The sequence below is a fragment of the Brassica napus genome, chromosome A5, assembly GCF_020379485.1.
Source record: "Brassica napus cultivar Da-Ae chromosome A5, Da-Ae, whole genome shotgun sequence".
NCBI lineage: Eukaryota > Viridiplantae > Streptophyta > Magnoliopsida > Brassicales > Brassicaceae > Brassica > Brassica napus.
The window spans coordinates 17,726,407-17,747,599 of NC_063438.1; the positions used below are offsets into that span (position 1 = coordinate 17,726,407).

The 21,193-nt window shown below is 35.1% G+C and overlaps 2 protein-coding genes and 2 pseudogenes across 2 annotated transcripts; 3 read left to right on the forward strand and 1 right to left on the reverse strand.

Annotated features, from left to right (window-relative positions):
- Positions 1–3,385: 3,385 nt before the first annotated feature.
- On the reverse strand, positions 3,386–4,213 carry LOC125608632. Its single transcript, XM_048779064.1, has one exon. It carries the CDS (start codon positions 4,211–4,213, stop codon positions 3,386–3,388), a length of 828 nt encoding a protein of 275 aa, XP_048635021.1.
- Positions 4,214–7,662: 3,449 nt separating this feature from the next.
- On the forward strand, positions 7,663–7,781 carry LOC125609766 (annotated as a pseudogene).
- Positions 7,782–11,095: 3,314 nt separating this feature from the next.
- LOC111212621 lies at positions 11,096–11,961 on the forward strand (annotated as a pseudogene).
- Positions 11,962–17,589: 5,628 nt separating this feature from the next.
- LOC125609647 lies at positions 17,590–20,051 on the forward strand. The gene is made up of 2 exons (XM_048781186.1): positions 17,590–19,204; positions 19,284–20,051. The coding sequence occupies exons 1-2, from the start codon at positions 18,365–18,367 to the stop codon at positions 20,040–20,042; spliced, it is 1,599 nt and encodes a 532-aa protein (XP_048637143.1). The 5' UTR covers positions 17,590–18,364; the 3' UTR covers positions 20,043–20,051.
- Positions 20,052–21,193: the final 1,142 nt, after the last annotated feature.

A 21,193-nucleotide genomic window follows, 5' to 3' on the forward strand; every position in this document is an offset into this window, starting at 1 on the left:
GTGTGAGTTTGGCTTGTTGTTGAGGTGATTTTGAGTTCTAGTTTGTTTGGTATCGGCTTTATTAAGGTTTAGAATTCCTAATAGACTTGAAAAGGCTAATGACTTTGACATGCTTTAGACATTAATTGTACATACTTGTTTGGGATCGAGTTTGTTATTTGAATTGAATTTGTCGATAGTGTGTAGACTTTTGTTATTCATTTGGTGTGTAGCTTTGACTCTGATTTATTTTAGAGGAAAACACATTTGCTAGTTGATTATATTTTGTTTCGATTTGTGTTTCTATGTAGTTTTGAATTGTCTAATAGACTAGTTAAATGTGAGATGTTATATTTGGTTCGCTGTTAACTTATGGAATTCATGTTTTTTAGGAATGGCTCACCAGTTTCCTAAACGCATTCTTCAAGAAGGAGCTGAGACGCAGATCGATATGATTAACAACACATGTAGAAGGACGCTTCTGAAGGCGGTAAAGGTGGCTCTGAAAGATGAGTATGAGGAAGTTTTGAAAGAGCCTGTCTTCGGGCCTCTTCTGGCGATCATAGAGAACAACCTCATCTACTCAGGGAACATTATTCACAGCTTCATGTGCAAGCAGCTCAGGGTTTCCAAGCTTCACGAGCTGTGGTTTCTTTTTGCGAAGAGGCCTCTTAGGTTTTCTATGCAAGAATTTTATGCTGTGACTGGATTGAAGTACAAAGAGGAACCCGACGTAGACTTCATTAACTGGAAGAATGATAAGGGGTCCTGGGCTAATGCGCTGAAGACCAATTCAAAGATCAACTTATATACAATAAGGGATGAGCTCCTTAAAGTGTGTAACGAGTGGTCGTATGTGGAGAGAGTGAGGTTAGTGTATCTGTCTATTATACAATCATTCCTCATGGCTAGGGATTGGAAAGTGTATATCCCTCATGAATACATCCGTTTGGTGATGGATTTTGAGAAATTGAGGATGTATCCTTGGGGTCTTCGCGCTTATGATGAGCTGATTGCATCAATACTTAGAGCAAGAGAAGATGTGCATACGAAGAACAGCTACGTGTTGGATGGATTCTCATATGCGTTTCAGATATGGATTATGGAGGCAATTCCAGACATTGGTTCTATGGTGGGTAAAAAGATAAAAAAAAAACGTGAAGAAAATGAGATGTAGGAATTGGAAAGGTAGTGGAAAAGTATCCTACCAAGATATCACCAGCCTAGAGTCCCACTTTGATAAGGTAACTTATCTTTCTTCTATTAATATTGAGTTCAATAAATGTTCAATGTAAGCTTATTGTTTCATTTGTTCTTGCAGGGAGAGGTGTTCACATTTATATCATCTACTGGTGATTTCGATGTGATTGAAAATACTGAGTTCCTTAGAGAAGATGAAAAGAAGGACGAAAGAGTTGGTCGTATTGTTGAATTGATCAACGCCAAACAAGGCTGAACGCATTTCGATTGGGAAGTTGAGTCTTTGCCTGCACATATGGACCTTTCTGATTCAGAACAAGATGAACCGGCTGATGTTGCAGAAGAACCGTCTGCTGTTGCAGAAGAACCGACTGTAGTTGCAGGGGAACCGGCTGTTACTGCGAAAAGAGGCAAGCGCAAGCTAATTGATCCTGGTGCCGAGTCTCGAAAAAAACAGCTGCTTTGTCAACGTGCGGCTGAACACAACAGTGGTGTCTCTAGTGAAATGAAGACCTTCATTGAAGGTTTGTTCACCGCTTCTTTCAACTCTTTTAAGGAAGTGGTGCAGAAGGACATCCATGAGCGTTTTGACAACGTTGCCAATGAGGTGGCTCAACTCAAGGAACAAGTCTCTCAGATTAAGGGTCTATCGGAAACAATGGGAAAATGCAACACATCTGAGATTTTGTCTCCTTCAGCAACACTTGGGAAAGACCAAGGACCATCATCTCATAGTACGGGTCCTCCCGTAGCAAAGGGAAAAGGCAAGGCATCTGCGAATGTGGATCTTCCTCCGGTTCGTCGTAGCCCTCAGCCAGTAAGAGAGGTAACCAAAAAATGAAGCTCTGTAATATCCTTCTCTATGTATTTTGCTATGTCGACTCTTTTGTAATACGTATGAGGAATTATCTTTTGATGTAATGTCCTTGTATTGTGATATGCTATATATCGGCGTGTATGAACTAATGATGATGACTTGTGGGATTGACTATTTTGTAATGTACTTTTCTATATTTTGCTATGGACTGTCTTTTTACTATTAATGTTATGCTTGTTTTTATTAACAGGATGTTCAAACTGATGAAAATGAAATGATGGATTTTTTGAAGAATTTGACCAAATCAGCGAGATGTGTAGATAAGGGGACCCAAGAATCTTTACAAGAGGCCATGGGAAACCATTCTCAAGCATCTCATGTTAAAGGTTTTGATCCTTCACAACATCTGGATGGTGATGAACCAGCTGACTTTGCCACTCCACTGTCTTCATTTAAGCCTGCGGATTGGAGACCACATACTCTGAAAGACGTGGACTCACATGAGGACCGGATACATGATCCCGATTACTCACTAGTGTTTGTCCCTGAGGCATTATGGGGCAAACTTGTTGACTGGACCAAAACTTACAAGTAAGTTGAAATTTTAAATTTTTTAACAATTCTACCATTTTGATACTGAATTTTGTAATGCAGAGAACTAAAAATTGGACCATCTATACTCACAAATGAGTTAGTATCTCGTGTCGTGGGACCTTCACAGTGGCTCCTGAATAAGGTCAGTTATTACCTTGTTCCTTTTTATTTTGTGTACACAAACTTACAGTCTTTTATCAAATTATGCAGGAAATTGATGGTATGATGTGGTTATTCACTGAGAGGACTTCCTTGCGGCGATGGTTTCCAAATAAAGTAGCCTTCATGACATGCTTGTTCAGTAATCAAATTACGAACTCTTACAACGAGTATAAGAAGGACAAGAAGAAATTCAAAGTGGGTGGACTGCTACAACAGTACGGCATTGGCGAACTTCCAGCACACGGACGAACAAGACTAATGTGGGATCTTGATGTTAACCGCATGTATGTGCCCCTAAATGTTGGTAAGCACTGGATCTCTATGTGCGTCAACTTTGTTACTCGGTCGATAGAGGTCTTTGACTGTGAGGGACTGAGACACCCCGGTGCAGTGGAGCCATTTGCAGTTTTCATCCCTAGAATTGTCAAAGCCATTCAGTCTTCTAAGAGTCGACAGTATCAAGTCAAGCAGTATACCGTCTCCTACTTCTCAATGCCCTTCTTATTGAACAAAAGTAGCAGTGACTGTGGAGTATATGCCTTGAAGCACATTGAATGCCATCTTCTAGGCTTGGACTTTTCCCTGGTGAATGACAACAACATTCGTGAAGCGCGGCAGAAGATTGCTTATGACCTATGGGAAGCTGCTATTGATCCTGTCCTTATTGAAAGGATGGCAAATTCCGTGATGAGCTTGCGGGTACACGTTAGCAATAGCTTTAGCAATCGAGGAATTCCTATAAGACACAAAAGCTAAACTATGCTCGTCAGCAATGACCGCATTAAGCTGTCTCATAAACCAGTTCCACGCAAGGTCATTCTCTGAGTCGACAACTCCAAATGCAATAGGATATAAATTCGAGTTTCCATCTAATGCAGTAGCAACCAGTAATACCCCTTTGTATTTGCTCTTCAAGAACGTCCCATCCACAATAATAACTTTCTGAATTGCAACATAGAAACCGCGAAGACTCTGACCAAAGGAGATGAAGAGGAATCTGAATCGCCCTTCAGAATCCCTTTCATAAGACGTGTGTGACCCTGGATTAGCTTCCCTCATCATGTGCAAGTATTTGAGAATTTTTTCATAGCCTTCCTTTGGAAGGCCTTTCACTTTGTTGATTGCATACTCACGTGCATCCCATGCCAAAGAATATGATATCTCAAGTCCATGTTCTGAACGCATATACTGGACTATATCTTTAGATCTCGGCCCTTCTTTAACAGTTTCATACATAAGCATAACCAGAGTACCAATTGTTTTTGCTGAAGCTGTCCGAACAGAACCCTTCCTTTTGGATGCAGCACATGAATGATGAGGTACATACTTTTTGATGATAAAATAAGATGAACCAGGTAACCCCTCTGCACGAACACGCCAGCTGCAATCATCATCTGCGCAACGAATGTACCACACTTTTTTATCCGACTTGACAAGCTTATAGACGAAATTATGTTTCATTGCACATATTTCGAATGCTGCCTTCAAAAGCGTTTTCGAAATAAAATGTTGACCCTCCTTCACAAAATCCACCAAAGAAAATCGCACATCATTTCCATTGGTCTTCTCTTTGTCACACCATTCAACCTCTTCTTGCGAATCCAACGATGAAGAAGACCACAATTTAGGAAAAATAACAATTAAAAAAGAAAAAAAAATATTTAAAAGATTTAGAGAATATTTCATAACCGTTTTTACCAAGATTTCTGGATTTTGTTTACTAACCGTTATAGAACTTGCATTCCACCAATTTAGAAAATAGAATAATAAATAGGATGTTATATACTATTATAGTAGATATAAAGACATGTTGTAGATTGTATTTTCTTGCGTGGTTTATAATAAGAAAAGATTTAGATTATATTTTCTAGCGCGGTTGATGAGATGACATTGTTTAATGTTTTAAATCTACCAAAAATATAGAGCATAGAGGAAATCGTGAACTTCATATTCTGCCTTAGTAGTTGTATACGTTTTCGTTATAATGTGCAGCCTACATGCCTTAGAATATTGTGTTTCTTTCAGATTACATATTCTAAACCGCCGTAGATGGCAGATATGGTTAACTAGCACATTTAGCCAATTTTTCAAATTATTATGTAAACATCTTTTGATGTCAAAAATATTTTTCTCACATGCACATGCTTATCTACATGAAGTTAACTACTTTTCATATTTTTTTCCTTTGTAAAAAAAATCTTATGAATTTTTATATACAAAAAGGATAGTCACTGTCCAAATGTGTCAAAAGTTAATTTAGTTCTAAGGAGATAATACTTTAGAGATTTAGTTCTATATTGGCAAATTTCTCTTTATTAATTGGTTCGTACATCTTTCTTTTTTTTGAAAAAAACTTACTAATACTTCTTTCTTACATTTTAAAATACTTATAAGTTAAAACATTGATTTTAAATTAAGGTTTCGATTGGCAATGTTGTACAGCCAATTATGTTAATGCCACCGATTTTTAAAAACAATATAAAACATTTTTTTCTTTTATATCTCCCCGCTGCTGTTTATACGGACAACATCGCTGCAATTTTTTTATATTTAGAATTGTGAGCACATCCTTTATATATTAAAAAATAAACACGGTAATAAATGCGTTCACATTATAATAGACACAAGATAGTTTAATAGCGATTTGAGAATTAGTATGTTGATGTATCACGTGTAGAAAGCTTCTTAGATAAACTCTATATAAATGTGTCAACACTATATATATTATGTTTTTTCAATATAAAACTCACATGTAGGATTCAAATAAAATTTACGTTATCCGGAATTTTTGGTTCGAATCAAAATGGATAACGAATCAAAAACCAATTATATATATAATATTATTTTTATTGTTTACGGATTGAGCTGGGCAAAGTATTCATAAATTTTGATTCAATTCGTTATCTGTTTTGATTCGAACCGAAAAATCTGGATATTCGTAACTCTACGAAGAAAAAAAATAAAATGCAATATTTGTAAAAAAAAAGAAGTAAATCACAAATACTAATATTATAGGAACGAATATCCAATTGAATCCGCTATATACATATAAATACATATATTTGAAGAATTATTTATATAAGTTATATATTATAGTTTATATAAGTTTTACAACATTTGAATTTATTATATTAGGTATTAGAATTTAAAAGGTTAAATAATGTTTTATTTCTGTAGTAAAATATTATTATTTTTAGATTTCTTCATTTATTTTAAAAAAAAATTATTTTGCTTACAGATCAAATCGGATATCCTTTAAAATTCTAAAATTTTTCGGATATCCGAGACACTAAATATCCATGTGGCTAAGGATCAAATCGACACAAATGCCTCCAAATACCCAGAAATTCGATCCTTGCCCACCCCTATTTATGGATAAAATTTGATTTTCTTAATATAAAATTTATTTTACTAATGTCTAGGTCTATTTTATTTTTAATTCATTTTGTTTAAAGAATTTTATATGTCATGTGTTATTTTGAACAAAAATATCATTTAATATTAATTAACCGAATTTTTATATATTTATCAACCACCTTTATATACTTTTACATACACATACATCTGGACTTTGACGTAAACACCTTATAACTAAATATTCACCACAACTGAAGTATCTAGTTTTCTTGGAAGTTGAAATATTATTTTTCTGAATTCTTCTGTCACTATCGACCAAATTGTAATGAAATGATTTGTCTTAATAATTTTATTTTCTTTTTCTTTAACTATTATCCGTTTAGAAGCTACAATAAGAAACCATTGGTTCGACATCAAAAATATCTAAAGTTCAGAACATGAAAGCAAACAAATAATAGTAACTTTTTGTTATCACCGGAAAAACCAAAAACATAAAACATTTCAACTGAACAAACCAAAATAAATATTGATTTAGAATGATTGTTATATTTTAGGAGATTCAATCTAACTAAAAACCAAACCGATATCCAACTTAACCAGATTTGCTGTCTCCTTATTAAAAAAATAATGAATTTAATAATCACATTCCACGTAAGACGCAGATTATTACCTAGTATTTATTATTTCTAAATATATGATTTTCTTAAGTTCAGTACTAATCAAGTAATCATACAGAATATTAAATGGTTTTGATAAGAAAAAATAGGTACTTATTATTTAGATAGTCTTAAAATTTTGAGTTTCTATAAATCTGTTGTCCAATAATTCTTTTTTAGTATTTTGATATCACCAAGTAAATGGTTTTCGTAAATGTAATCATTTACTATTTGAAATGCTGATTACAGTAATTGTTCTCTACTTTTCTATGTGTTGGTTTGAACTTTCAAGCACGCGTTGGTTTAATTCGTAGTCTCTCGAATCTTTGATTATCCCATAAAACAGCATAACACGATTTTTGAACGTATGTCCAAGAGTCAAGATGTAGAAAAAAAGGAGCACGAGACCTGACAGAAGTGTGATGATGACATTTACTCTAAAAGAATATGAAATCTGTATCTACCCATAGACTATCAAGTTGACCAAATTAGTGTAGAGTTCGTTACGAAGGTGCGGAGAAAGAGAAATCTATCAATGTTAACCAAAACACGATTTAATAGATGTAAACTACTGAAGCCAGACTGTCATCCAAAATGTTTGACAAAAAAAAGAAAAAGAAAAAAAAAGACTGTCATCCAAATAATTTATTGGATTATAGTAAAGCCTCGCGTGTCGAATTTTCCACTAAAAGAAAATAAATGGTTACGTGAGGTCACTACCACCGCCACTAACCACCACACACGCAATCCGTACGGACCTGGATAATCCGGTGGTCAAAAAGGTCTCCATGTCAATCTCACCGTCCATATTCTCGAGGGACCCTACATATGAATGAATATAACAAAAAATAACTTTTCAGTCTATTCCTTTTTTCCAAAGATAAATCAGTCTATTCAGGGTACGTTCATATCAGCACTAATGCACCAGATTTTCTCAGAACTCTACAGTTAATCGTGCTTGTACGAGAGTAATACTAGGATGGGTGACCTCCAGGAAAATCCTCGTGTTGCACCCCCAAAAAATGGTGTTTCAAAAAAAAAAAAAAACCAGCCTATTCATTTGAACTCTCATATAGGTCTATTTGTTCAATAATTTACTATATTATGACCGGCTCTTGAAATGACGAGTATATTTTTTGTTTTAATTTTTTTTTGAAAATTTTAATTTTTATATTTGTGTTTTTCTTGTACTCATATTTGTGTTTAATATTAATTTAATATAATTTTTGGTAACTATATTAAATATATCAAATTGCATAACTATACATTTATGTCATATGCATTTCAGAAATTATTTTTAAATTTTATTCATAAAGGTTGCAACATATTATATTTTCTTAGTACCTAACATAATTAGTCAGGAATATTTGTACCTAAAAAAATCGTTTCAGAATCGACTCGAAAATCACAATCTCATACTTTATTAGACCTTACTTATATATTTGAATGGTTCTTAAAGTGTTATATCCGAAAACTAATATCAAACTCGATCCGAACCAAAAACCGAACAATTTTTTTGAAAAATATTTTTAAAAATCTAATTTTTAAATATTCTGATATATATATATATATGTAAGTAGGTTAATATGGTATTCACTAACTTTAAGTAAAATCACATTTAATAAATATTTTTTAATCGAATAACCTATTTAAAATCCATTAAACTAAATGAGTTTTTATGAATATTTATTTCTATTAAAAGTCCACTTAAACCTGGTTAAACCCAATTTTTAACATCATGTGCTTTGTTGATTGATAAACTTAATGTCTATGTAAGATATTTATAATTTGAATAAACTAATGTCTAGTTGAATAAATTAATCTAGATTATGACCCGCCCTTTCAAAAGGCGGGTATATTTTTTGTTTTAACTATTTTTGATAAATTTAATTTTTATATTTTTTGTTTTTAATAATATTTGTGTTCTATATTAATTTAATTAATTATTTAAACTTTATTCCTAAAGTCTGCAACATATTATATTTTCTTAATAGTTACCTAACATAATTTATGAAGAATATTCCTACCCAAAAAACCAACTTGGAATCGACCAAGAAATCAAATTCTCATACTCTATTAGACCTGGCCTATATACTCGAGCGGTTCTTAAGATGTTATATCCGAAAACCAATATCAAATCCAACCCGCACCGAAAACCGAACAAATTTTTGAAAAATGTTCTGTTAAATACATATAGATATATAAATGAGTTAATATGGTCTTCACTAACTTTAAATAAAATCACATTTAACCATGAGTCTTTATGATTTCAAATGAGCTTTGATATTTATAAAATTGCGACAAACATGAAAAAGTATGATTACTTAAATTAAGTTGTAACCATTATATTTATGAGAGTGATCATTGTTGTATGTAGTCTAACAATACTGTGGTATGAGTTTAGCTCGAAAGAATTTTGCAAATCTCTACAATAATAATTTATTTTTGTAGAAATCAAAAGATCGAATTCACAAACTCACTTTCGTATTGCTTTAGAAAAATAACTAAAAAACTAAAGCTTAATCACCTCACACAATTCGTTGGTGATACAACAACATATATAGGACTAGATAATCCTAATCCTATTAGTAATCATTCTTTCAGTATTTCCTAATCTCTATTGATAAACATAACAGTTAGATTTAGGATAGCTTGTGGTTCAAGCTAGCTCCCAAGCTTAAACCAACAGTCTCCCCCTTAAGCTTGAATTCATCTTCGCATACTACTTGCATTCCAATAAAACTCCTCATATCAGCAAAACGAACTCGGCTAAGGGACTTAGTAAGTATATCAGCTCGTTGCTTATTTACTGGGACGTGTTCCACCTCAACTTGATCGTTTTCAACGCACTCTCGTATGAAGTGAAACCTCCCGTGAATGTGTTTGCTTCGACCATGAAAAACGGGGTTCTTAGTGAGTGCAATCACAGACTTATTATCAACCCGTATAACCACCCTTTTGCAACCATCACCCACGACTTCACTTAACAGTTCCTGGAGCCATATGGCTTGCTTCGCAGCTTCCGTGGCGGCCATAAATTCTGCCTCACGGGATGATAACGCCACAATCTCTTGCTTTTGAGAACACCAGGTTACGGGACTGTCTCCAAGATAAAAGATATGTCCGGTTGTACTCTTGCCATCATCATCGTCGACATTGTGAGAACTATCACTGAATCCCACCAATGCTTGCCTTGACGATCGTGTAAACCTCAAACCAAGATTAGTAGTACCTCGCAATTACCTCAGTACTTGTTTCAAAACCGCACCGTGAGACTCCTTAGGTTGTTGCATATATCTACTAAGCATACTGACACTGAAAGAAAGATCAGGCCGTGTGTGTAATAAATAGCGAAGGCACCCAATGCTTCTTCTATACTCCCTCTCGTCGATGTCTCTTTTTTGTGACGACTTAGATAGCTTGACGTTCATGTCCATATGTATATGAGTAAGATTGCAATTGTTCATACCATCTTCTTCGAGGATCTTCTTAGCATATCGATCTTGTGATAGCACAATTCCTTCATCAGTTTGACGGACCTCAATACCTAGATAGTAAGTTAGTCTACCAAGGTCGCTCATCTCAAATCTTCGGGCCATCTCCTTCTTAAACGTAATGATAGACTTCAATGACGAACCTGTCACAAGTAAGTCATCAACATATACGCAAACAACAAGCAAATCCTCCTTCTTCTCCTTTCTATAGAGTGACGGTTCTTTCGAACAACGGGTGAAGCCTAGCTCTTTCAAGATCGTATTGAGTTTGATGTTCCATGTCCTAGGCGCCTGTCTCAAGCCGTAGAGAGCCTTATGTAGTTTATAAAATTATTTGATCGCTTGATAAAATCGTTATCTACTCAGAAACAAACGGTTCTTAATTATATTTTTATTAATACAAATTCATTTATTAGAGTTAAGTGTCACCGAGTATCCGAAACTACCAAGTTCTAGAAGTAGTTGGGTTTGACTGAACTATCTCTTATATATTAAAAGAGAAGCGTTGGCTTTAATGCTTTCACATTACATTGGCCACGTGTCAGCTTCACAGTCATTTGAAATTAATTACGCTGACGTGTCGGCTTGCTAAAGCTTCTCACGAGGATTCGATTTTGTTATTAATTTCCTAATCTGGTTAAAATAAACACAAGCACGTTGTATTTATTTTCTTCTTACCGATGAATGTGAATTGAAGATAATTACGATGTGAACTGAAGATACTTGCGTCAATAGAAGCTAAATGCTTACAAGCAAATATAATCATAACTATATAGTTGGAATCATGATCTACTTCAAGAAAAAAAGAGACGTTTATGGTTAAAAACAGAGCAGAGATGGAAAACAGAGGAGAAAACTTTGTTTCATCTACGGTCTATAAGGAAGAGGCAAACTATGGCTGTGAAGAAGCAAACTACCTTGACAAGAGAGTTTTCTACAACCTCAAGAAAGCATTTCAAGTGTTAACCTCATGCGAGAGGCACAAATTATATGAAACGTTCAAGATTCTTGATAGCTGCATGGAGGCTATTGCCATGCATGCATGTAGGGAGGAGTTAGTATCAGGTTTATCAGAGGAGCTCAAGGGGAGAGACTGTCTCGAGTGGTGGATCGAACAACTCTCTGCTCTTGGTATTAATAACTACACAAGAGTTGGTCCGTGACGGTGAGAACAGGTGTCCGGTCCGAGAGTCATTGCTTCTCTGATGCATTACTCTCAAGAATCATTAAAGGGTTGTTGATAGAATTGTCAAGAGAAGAGGGAGATCGTTGAAGCCATTGTAACTCTTTTGCCGAGTGGCCAGAGAGGATCAATCATCCCTCTCAGTTTCCTCCTTGGAATGTTAAGATCAGAATTACATTAGACATAGAGATCTGCCTGAGCTAGAACGTAGAATAGGTCAGCAGTTAGAGAGCGTGAGACTTGATGATCTGCTTATACCTTCTGTAGGAAGGGAAGAGTCCGTCCATGTACGATGGGAATATTGTCTATAGGATGCTCACATGATTTCTTGAGAGGGTTGATGAAGAAGATGAGGAGAGTGGTTATGATAAATACTCCACTGGTCATCACCATGGTTCGTTGCTGAAAGTGGGAAGAATCATGGATGCGTACTTGGCTGAGATCGCATGGGATCCATACCTGACTCTACAGAAGTTTAGAGCCATTATAGAGAGGTTACCTGATTATGCACGTATGTAACCCTTTAAAATATATACACATGTTTAATTATTCATTATTCCAATCCAAATTTTATATGTTTTGTTTAAAATGATGGCTTGAGGTTATTTTGTTACGAGTGTATGTATTTGATCTGCATGAACCTTTGCAAATAAGCATTGAGCAATAGATGGCTCCTAAACTTTCACATACCTGATTTTGGCAAACACATGCTCTTTCAAGTTTGCAAATAATATTTAGTTTTATAGTTTTGTATAAACCCATGTGAGCTATATGGACCTCCATGTCAAAGCTTTATGGACCACTCATTAAAAATTATAAAGATATGAGTTCACTATGATAATCCATGTCAGAAATCTGTTTGGAAAGACATTTAAAATTAAATAGCCTTTAAATATTTTTACTTAGTTTGACATCTATACTCAACTCCACGTACAGTTTTTATGTAGCTAGAAACACTTAAATCATTGTTCCCATTTTAGTTCTTTAGTATTTATGACGGTGCATATTGAAAAAAAACGTGTCCTACCTTTCCTACATTAGTTGGAGAAGTTTGTCTGAAATCAGTCTTTCCATATATCTATATACAATATATTCTTATTGCGTATATTATGTTTTTAAAATTTATTATTTTGTTATCATAAGACCCGTATCAAGACCATATATTGTATTTTTATTATATATGCACGCGGTCTAAATGTATAAGTTATATGATGCTTGGAGAAGTGTCTACACTTTTAATATAGTAAAAGATTTGTGGCAAACCTTACATATACGACCATCCTAAATTGGCAAAACTTAAATACGACTCATAAATATCATTTACTATGATGTACCTATATAATACCATACAATACAGAGTCAAAGATTTTGCATCTTGTTGGCCTACTCTAACCAAACTGACATGTCTTCCGCCCACGGGAGTTGGCTCGGGACCGCTAGCACCGTGGATCCTATGGTCCATCTGGTTAGCAAGAAATAACCTCCTTTTCAATAACAAAGCAATTTCACCAGAGGAAACCATGACCAAAGCCCTCTCGGCAGCAAGGGAATGGCTAGCGGCGCAAACAACGGCGGCCCCTGCTTTGCGAGTACCAGCGAAACCTCCGCAATTTCACCCACTGGATTGCATTGTTATACATTCAGATGCGGCTTGGCACTCAGAACGGTTTCTTGCAGGGCTTGGATGGATCATCGACACTGGAATCAACAGCCGCTCGTACATGGCGCATTGCTTCTTCGTCAACTCAACACTGGTGGCAGAAGCACTAGCACTAAGGGAAGCACTGGCAACATGCATCGATACGGGACTCCGCCGAGTGCATTTCAAGTCTGATTCGCTACAACTTATCAATGCGATAAACTCTAGCTCCTCATTCCCTGAGGTGTATGGTGTGGTTGCTGATATCCTCAGTCTCTCTCTTGCTTTTGAGTCTGTTTATTTCTCTTGGATTCAACGGGGAAACAACAAGGAGGCAGATGCCTTGGCTAAGAAAGCCTTGTTGAATGAACCTTTTGTAATGACCTCCTTTGACATTGGAGCCTAAGTATGAATGAATGAAAAATCTGTGTTACAAAAAAAAAAAAACAGAGTCAAAGATTATTACTTTCCTCACTCTTAAAACATCGACAACATCTATAGTTTTTAGCCCTCCTCGTTGGTTTCTTTCACCCGTGTTTCTAATTTGAAACCATTCAAATCTTTAAGGAAGGTCAATGTCAAGATCATTCGTTTTGGGAGCAGTATTCATATGTCGGTGGACTAATAATTGAGAGGGTCTTCGTCCACGTTAACGTGAATAAATAATCTGTACATATGATTAAATTTTTTTATTTCCATGTTTAATTTATTATCTTCTAGCGATTTTTTTATCTCATTTCAACAGGGAGTGAAGATTCATGCAAAAGTTAAAAAATATTCGGTCGATCAGTTTAATCCTGAAATAGACTAAATGGTTGTTCTAAAATTTCATAACCGTCCTAAACAGACTAAATGGCTGTTCTGAAATTTTATTTAATATTGAAATTTCTAAAGTACATTACTTCAAATCAATGTAAGTTTAATTGTGTTCTATTTATTTATTTTAAATTATCTGGAGTATTTTGTATAACTAATAGGTTCAATTGTAATGTCTTATATACATGTTGTACTAAGCACAGCAAATTGATGTCACGGCTGGAGGGTTGGAGATTATTGAATTAGGATATTTTACAAGATTGTGTTACAAGATATATATATATATATATAAGCATCATTTTAAAATTTATGTTTTATACGTTATTGAAGTATTGAATCTATTTTACTAAATTTATACTTAAGAGGTTATTTAATAATGTGTTTTCTCTTCTTCTTCTTCTTCTTCTTCTTCTTCTTCTTCTTCTTCTTCTTCTTCTTCTTCTTCTTCTTCTTCTTCTTCTTCTTCGAGAGATAATTCCCAAACTCCGAAGATGCTCTGAGTTCTAAGAATGAAAAGACAAAACAGAAAGCATCAGTAAATACTTAGGATAAAGTCTAGAATTACAGACGACAAAGGCCTGAGAACAGGCAAACTTGATCGTCTGCAACAACACATCACTGGAATATAGTTTGATAGCCAATTTTTACCAGCAAAAGCTGCAGGTTCAGCAACTTCCCTTCCTCGAATTCATGTTCTTGAAGAGGAATCTTTGATGGCTGTAATATTTCAATCAAAAATAGATTCTTCACTCAGTTATAGTCCGCCCAACATTGTCATAAACGTTCTTTTTGATGAAACAATTACCTTGTGATAACGTATAATCTGTGACTCCTATGGATTTAAGACAAACAGATTTTTCACTCAGTTATAGTCCGCCCAACATTGTCATAAACGTTCTACTTGATGAAACAATTACCTTGTGATAACATATAATCTGTGACTCCTATGGATTTATAGAACAAGCAAAACCTTCCATCTATCTCCCTCTCCATGAGCTGTTCTACCCAAATGGACCAAAGAAGCAGTCTATGTTTTTAGGCTGCTGTAAATTTCTCCTCTTCTCAGGTCATAACTAACCTGTTTTGATTCCTTTTGACGAAAACATCAAGTTTGCCTGCTCTCAGGTTTGACAGAAGAAATCCTTTGGTACGATTTATCTACGTAATGTTTAATAATGATTTTAACAAAATGTGTCTGATCATAACTATTCACCATTGTATAAGTCATTGTTGGTGTCAGTGGTGGAGGTAGGAAAAGAGTTCAGTAGGATTAAAATTTTATGTATATAAAATTGGCTACTTATTAGGGGGGTCAAACTACTGAAATTCAACCATTAATCAAGAAATATTACAATTTCATGCCTAAATTAGCTTAAATTTCAAAATTGGTTGTAGCTTAAATTTAAAAATTGATGTGGGTTAACCGACCCACATGCTTTCTCTCTACCTCCGCCACTGATTGGTGTTATCTAGATTTTATTTTATCTGCATGCGTTTAGAAAATATTTTTTTTTTAACTTTATCTTGATTTGATTTGCATGTGTTTAGAAATTATAATATGAAACGATTACTTCGACATCAAGATTATCTAAAATTTATATAACACGAAACAAAACAAATAATAATATTTTTTGGTTTATAACCCAAAAAACCAAAAATCTAAAGCAATTTAACCGAACAAACCAAAATAAATACGGATTTAGAATGATAGTTGTGTGTTGATCAAAAAAAAAGAATGATAGTTGTATTTTAGGAGATTAAAAACCGAAAAATTTAACCCGAAACTGAACCAAGATCCAGATTGAACAGACCTAATGTCTTCTTAAATCAAAAAAACTCAACCCAACCCAACCGAACCGATTTCCACACTGGCAGATCTAATGTCTACTTATCTGAAAAAATAACAAAATTAATAATCTAATTCCGCGCAAGGCGCGGGTTATTACTTAGTATCTTATTAATTAGGCTAAGACTCGCACCTTACGCATGATGAACATTATATATAAAAATTATTTTTAGATGATATTATTTATTTTATGTTCATTTACATATTATGAAATAACACATATATATATATATATATATATATATAAATTACTGGGAAGTGAGTAACAGTTATCTATATAATTAAGTTGGAGTAAAAAAATTTAAATAATAAGTTTATTTATTTATATGGTATATAATTATTTAAATGATAATAAAATAGTTATATAGTATATTTTAATATGAATTTTTATTAACTGAGGCTTCCTACTCATATGATTTGATTTTATTAACATTTGTATATTTGCCGTAACAAAATTTTAGCCATCAATCTCAAAATTTTCAGTGTGAGATTTTTAATAATTTTAGTAATTTATAATTTTGAAAACAAATTCAATGCAAATTTTGAAATTAAGATATCAAGGTCTCAATACTCTTTCAGAGCAAATTTTAAATTAACATATTTTTGTATTTTTATGGTATATAGCTTAATTTAAACAATATTAAATTATATATATATTTAATCTTAATATCGATTAAATGAGATTTCATATTCATATGATTTTATGATCATTCGTATCTTGCTATAACAAAATAAAATTTAAACCACTGATCACAAAAATTTTAATGTGAGATTTTTAAGGGACATTTGCTAAAACCAACCCAAATATTCAAGTCAAATATAAAAGTGTACCCCACTTTCAGTCAAATGCAAAACCAACCTAAAGGGGTAGTGAAAGTACTATTTAACCCTTATGACCAAACAAAAAACAGAAATATATTTTACGTTTTTATCCTTTGGAAGTCTACACGTAAAAAATGAAGTCTACAAATGTTTAGACTTTCTAAGAAGTCTACCTTATAGACTTAGTTTGTAGTCTACACTCTAATTTGATCTAAAATTTTAATTTTGAAAATGTATAAAAATAATTATAGTGATATTTTTAACTAATCATCAATATAATGGATTATATGAACTAAATAAATTAAAATTTCATATAATTGAACAATTTTCAAGAATATATACTAATTTGGTTATCATGTGTTAGACAATGTTTATAGTTTACAAACAAAAGGTTATAACATGTTATGTCTTTTAGTGGTTGATTTCATAAGGTTAGATTTTAGATTTTGTTTTTTTTTTTGTTTTATTAACTTAAATCTGCATATTAATGTTTAGTAGTTTATATTTTGTATAATCGGGACTTTTTGATTATCAAGCAAAACATTTAGGGTTTGATATTTGGGGTTTAGGGTTTCGTAGAACTACAAAAAAGTCTATTTAGCTGGAGACGTCCTTTTCAGTCTATTTTATTGGTGTTTACATAAAATCTTTTTATTTTAAATTAAATTTACATATTTATGAATAAGAATGTTAAATCATATATTAATAAATATTAAAAATAAATAAAAAATTTAGTAAGTTATCTTTTTAATTTTCGCAAATAATAAAGGGAAAGAAAAAAATCGTTGTAGACTTACAAAGAAGTCCACACATCAAATTTAACCTAACCGGATTTAACCAATATAATATTAACCAAATCGAATTTAAACCAAACCTCTTTTAACCTAACCAGAAAAGTTACCCAGAATATAAATACGATTTGTTAAGCTTTTTGGGGTAAAAAAAAACCTAATCCCCGCCGTTATCTCTCTCATGCGATTTTCGGGGAGATTTCCGGCGAACTCTAGCCACACTGTTTCCGCCGCTTAAACTAGTCGTTGTCCACTCCGTCGCTCTGGTAAGTTAAATGTCTTCGGCTTGTCTTCGGCTTCGTCCGCTCCGTTGCTAAAAGTAACCACCTTTACCTTTTTCTTTTTCAGATCTGAGCCGGCGACTTCCAAATCTCTGCTTCCTGTCAGTCTCACGGCTTCTACTCTAGCGAGCGAACAAACTGTGTTTCATCTTTCCAGGGAACGAACGGTACTTCATCTCTCTATGTCTTCTCTCGTTTAACTAATAACCTAACTAGTTGACTTATATTTCTGTAACCTCTCTCTTAGTTTGTTAACTAACCTATTAGTTTCTTCTCTAATCCATTTTCTGCTTCCGGTCAGTCTACTTTAAGGTACACATCATTGTTGATATGTAGACATAATTTTTGAATTTTTGTATACTGTTTTTGGCTTCCGTCGAAGGATGACAAATTTAGTTTGGTTAGATGGTTTCGTATTCTCGATTTATGATAGAGTTTGGGTTATTAATTTAGTTTGAATGGTTAATTCTCGTGTAGACTTCATTTTGATTTGTAGACTTCTCGGATAGACTTCATCTTGCATTGTAGACTTCTCGGGTAGACTTCATCTTGCATTGTAGACTTCTCGTGTAGACTTCATTCTGCATTGTAGACTTCTCGTGTAGACTTCATTCTGAATTGTAGACTTCTCGCATAGAATTCATTTTGAATTGTAGACTTCTTTTATTCGTTTGTAAACTTCTCTTGTGTAATTTTTTGTTTGTGCTTTTTTGCTGCAGGTTTCAAAATGGATAAACTTGATTTCCCACAAAGGCTGTATAGTGTAGGCCAGGAACCTTTTCCGAATAAAAGCATTGCCTACTACAGCAATGACAGCAAGCTCTTCCCTGCTCTTAAAGAAGCACTCGAGGCAGATGAATGGGAGGAGCTCAAGAACTCGAGAGTAGGAGTGTTCTTAAAGTTCCACGAAATGAAGTTTGGATGGGCTTCAAGGCTGGTGCACTATATACTGTGTTTTCAGCTTGACTGCAAGAAGAAGTTTGAGTTGTGGAGTCTCGTAGGTGTTGAACCATTGAGGTTTTCTCTGCATGAATTTGAAGAGATAACTGGCCTGAACTGCGAGTATGTGAAGAATCTCGAGAATCCGTTGGTTGAGGTAACGGCTGACATGAAAGCATTTTGGGCGCAGATGGGAGTGAATTTCGACCGGGGGCCAAGTATTGATGAATTAACTGCAGCGTGTCAGATGTGCAGAACATGGTCTCGAGATGATCGGCTGCGTTTAGGGTATCTAGCCATCTACGCTGGCTTCATCGAAGCAAGAAGAACCTCGTCACCCACACGGGCTAGCCTGGCTAGGTTAGTGATGGATCTAGATGCTTTTGAAGATTATCCGTGGGGAAGAGTAGCCTTTAAATTCTTGATGGAGTCGGTGAAGGGTGTAGACTTGACAAAGACGTATGCTATTGAAGGCTTTGTTCAGGTTCTTCAAGTCTGGGTCTACTGCTGTCTCCCTGAATTCGGAGCTGGGTATGGTCTCCCTATAGAAGGTTCTCCGACCCCACCTCTACTTGCCTTCTTAGGTGCCAAAGGCCAGAGAAGACTCCAGGAGAATATCTTGAAACAGGTATGCTTCTTATGTTTATATATGCATTAATTTGATATAAAGTGGTTTTATACTAACTTAATAGTTTTATCTTCTGCAGACTAGGACTAAGAACTTTGCTATGAAGGATTACTCTGAAATGTTCCCTCGCTGGGATGGTGAGCTGGAAGATGAGAAGGCTGATAACATAGTGAAGACAATGTTTTCTTCAGGCTGGGCGTGGGAACAAAGTCACTGGCCTCTTGTCGGAACAAAACTGTGGACAAATGTGAAGGTGGAGATCCATCCGATGAAGACAGAAGCTGGTCAGATGATGCGAAGCTTGAAGACAGTGTCCCCTTCTCGCACACAGTCTGATGCAGAATCACGCAAAAAGGCTCGTGAGTCCCCTGGCCTGGATGTGGAGACCATGAAAGGAGAAATAGTTCGTTGGCTAACTGGCCTGACTTCTAATATGGTTGAGGGGCTGAGCAGATGCGAGAACACTCTGAAGACACAATCCCACATGATTGAGGGCCTTACAACTCAAGTGGGAGCTGTTGAGAAGATGGTGCGTGAAGGTTGGAAAGAAGACCACACCAAAGCTGGTTCATCTACTGATGTACCTGAGGCAAACAAATCTGATGGAGACAAAGCTAAGAAGGACAGCGCTGAAGGAAGCAAAGGTGATGAAAGAAAAGGTGAGGAAAGCAGAGCCGAGGAAAGTAGAACCGAGGAAAGCAAAGCTGCGGAAACAGCTCCCAAAGGAATGACAACAAGAGCCAAAGCTAGAGACACCCAAGCCACTGTGGTTAGTACCAAAACATCCCCCAAACCACTCAATCCGAAAAGAGGAAAAAAATCAGTGAAAAAGAAGTAACTTGTTTGCATTTGCATTTGGATTTGGAACGGTGGAACCTTTTTCATGTTGTGCGGAACCTTGGAATATTAGCTTGTTTGGTTTGAAAAACGTGTGCATTTGTATGTTCTCTTTTGGTTTGTATAAAATTTGTGGCTGTTATTAATGTGTTATTTCTACTGAAAACAAATGCAGAGTGAGAGTGAAAATGAGAATGGAGGCATAAGTGTGGTTGTAGTAGATAAAGAACAATCACACATTGATTATGGTTCTGTGAAAAAACTGAAACAAGTTGGTAAACTGAGAGCTGCTCGCATTATGGCCCGTGCTAAGAGTGAGCGGCAACGTAGGCTTGCGGCAACGTAGGCTTGCTGCAACTCAGCAGTCTCCTTTTGATGGAAACAGCACGGCAAAGGTTATTATACCTAACCAGCCGAAGCAAGGCCAGGGATATAACCCATTTGCTAATCCTGATCGCCAAAAGCTCTCTGCTCTTCTTGATTGGGTGAAACTTGACCCGTAAGTCATCTATTTCCTAAATTAATTGCTCTTTATATAAAGACTTTGTAGTGTTTTATTTATTTAATTTGATTATTCAAAGCAAATGGCGACAGAAGGTCAAAGGTTCATCAAGTGATTGGTTCTACATACTACTAACTCCTACAAAATGGTTGATTGACACGGTATGTAGACTTCTCTCTCATGTAGACTTCTCTCGCATGTAGATGTCTCTGATGTAGAAGTCTCTAATGTTGTAACTGCAGCACATGGATGCTGGCATTAATCTTTTAAGGCTCCGATACACAAAGCACCCTGAATGGTTTAGGTCGGACAGAATTTGCATGTTGGATGCTGTATTTACTCAAATGTGGACAGCAAAGTACTCAGAGTTTCTGGCCTCTCCTGCCAATCCTGACGGCTCAGGTAAACTACTCCCTCCTGGCGCCTTAGACTACTACACAGGCGAGGAACCAGCGTATAGCAGATCAAATAAGACATGGGCACTGGAGATTGATGATATATATGCGCCATTATTGGTCAAGAACGATCATTGGGTAGCTTGCTGGATATCAATCCCGAGGAGACGCATAGTCATTTGGGATAGTGATCTTGCTTACGCTACGGATGCAGAAATTGCTAAGGCCGTGAAGCCTATTGCACACATGCTGCCG

Excerpts from the sequence above, each read along its gene's own strand:
- LOC125608632 (XM_048779064.1), bottom strand. The coding sequence starts at position 4,213 with ATGAAACATAATTTCGTCTATAAGCTTGTCAAGTCGGATAAAAAAGTG.
- LOC125609647 (XM_048781186.1), top strand. The coding sequence starts at position 18,365 with ATGGATAAACTTGATTTCCCACAAAGGCTGTATAGTGTAGGCCAGGAA. Across the intron at positions 19,205-19,283 it reads AGGAGAATATCTTGAAACAG|ACTAGGACTAAGAACTTTGC; the intron begins GTATGCTTCTTA and ends TATCTTCTGCAG.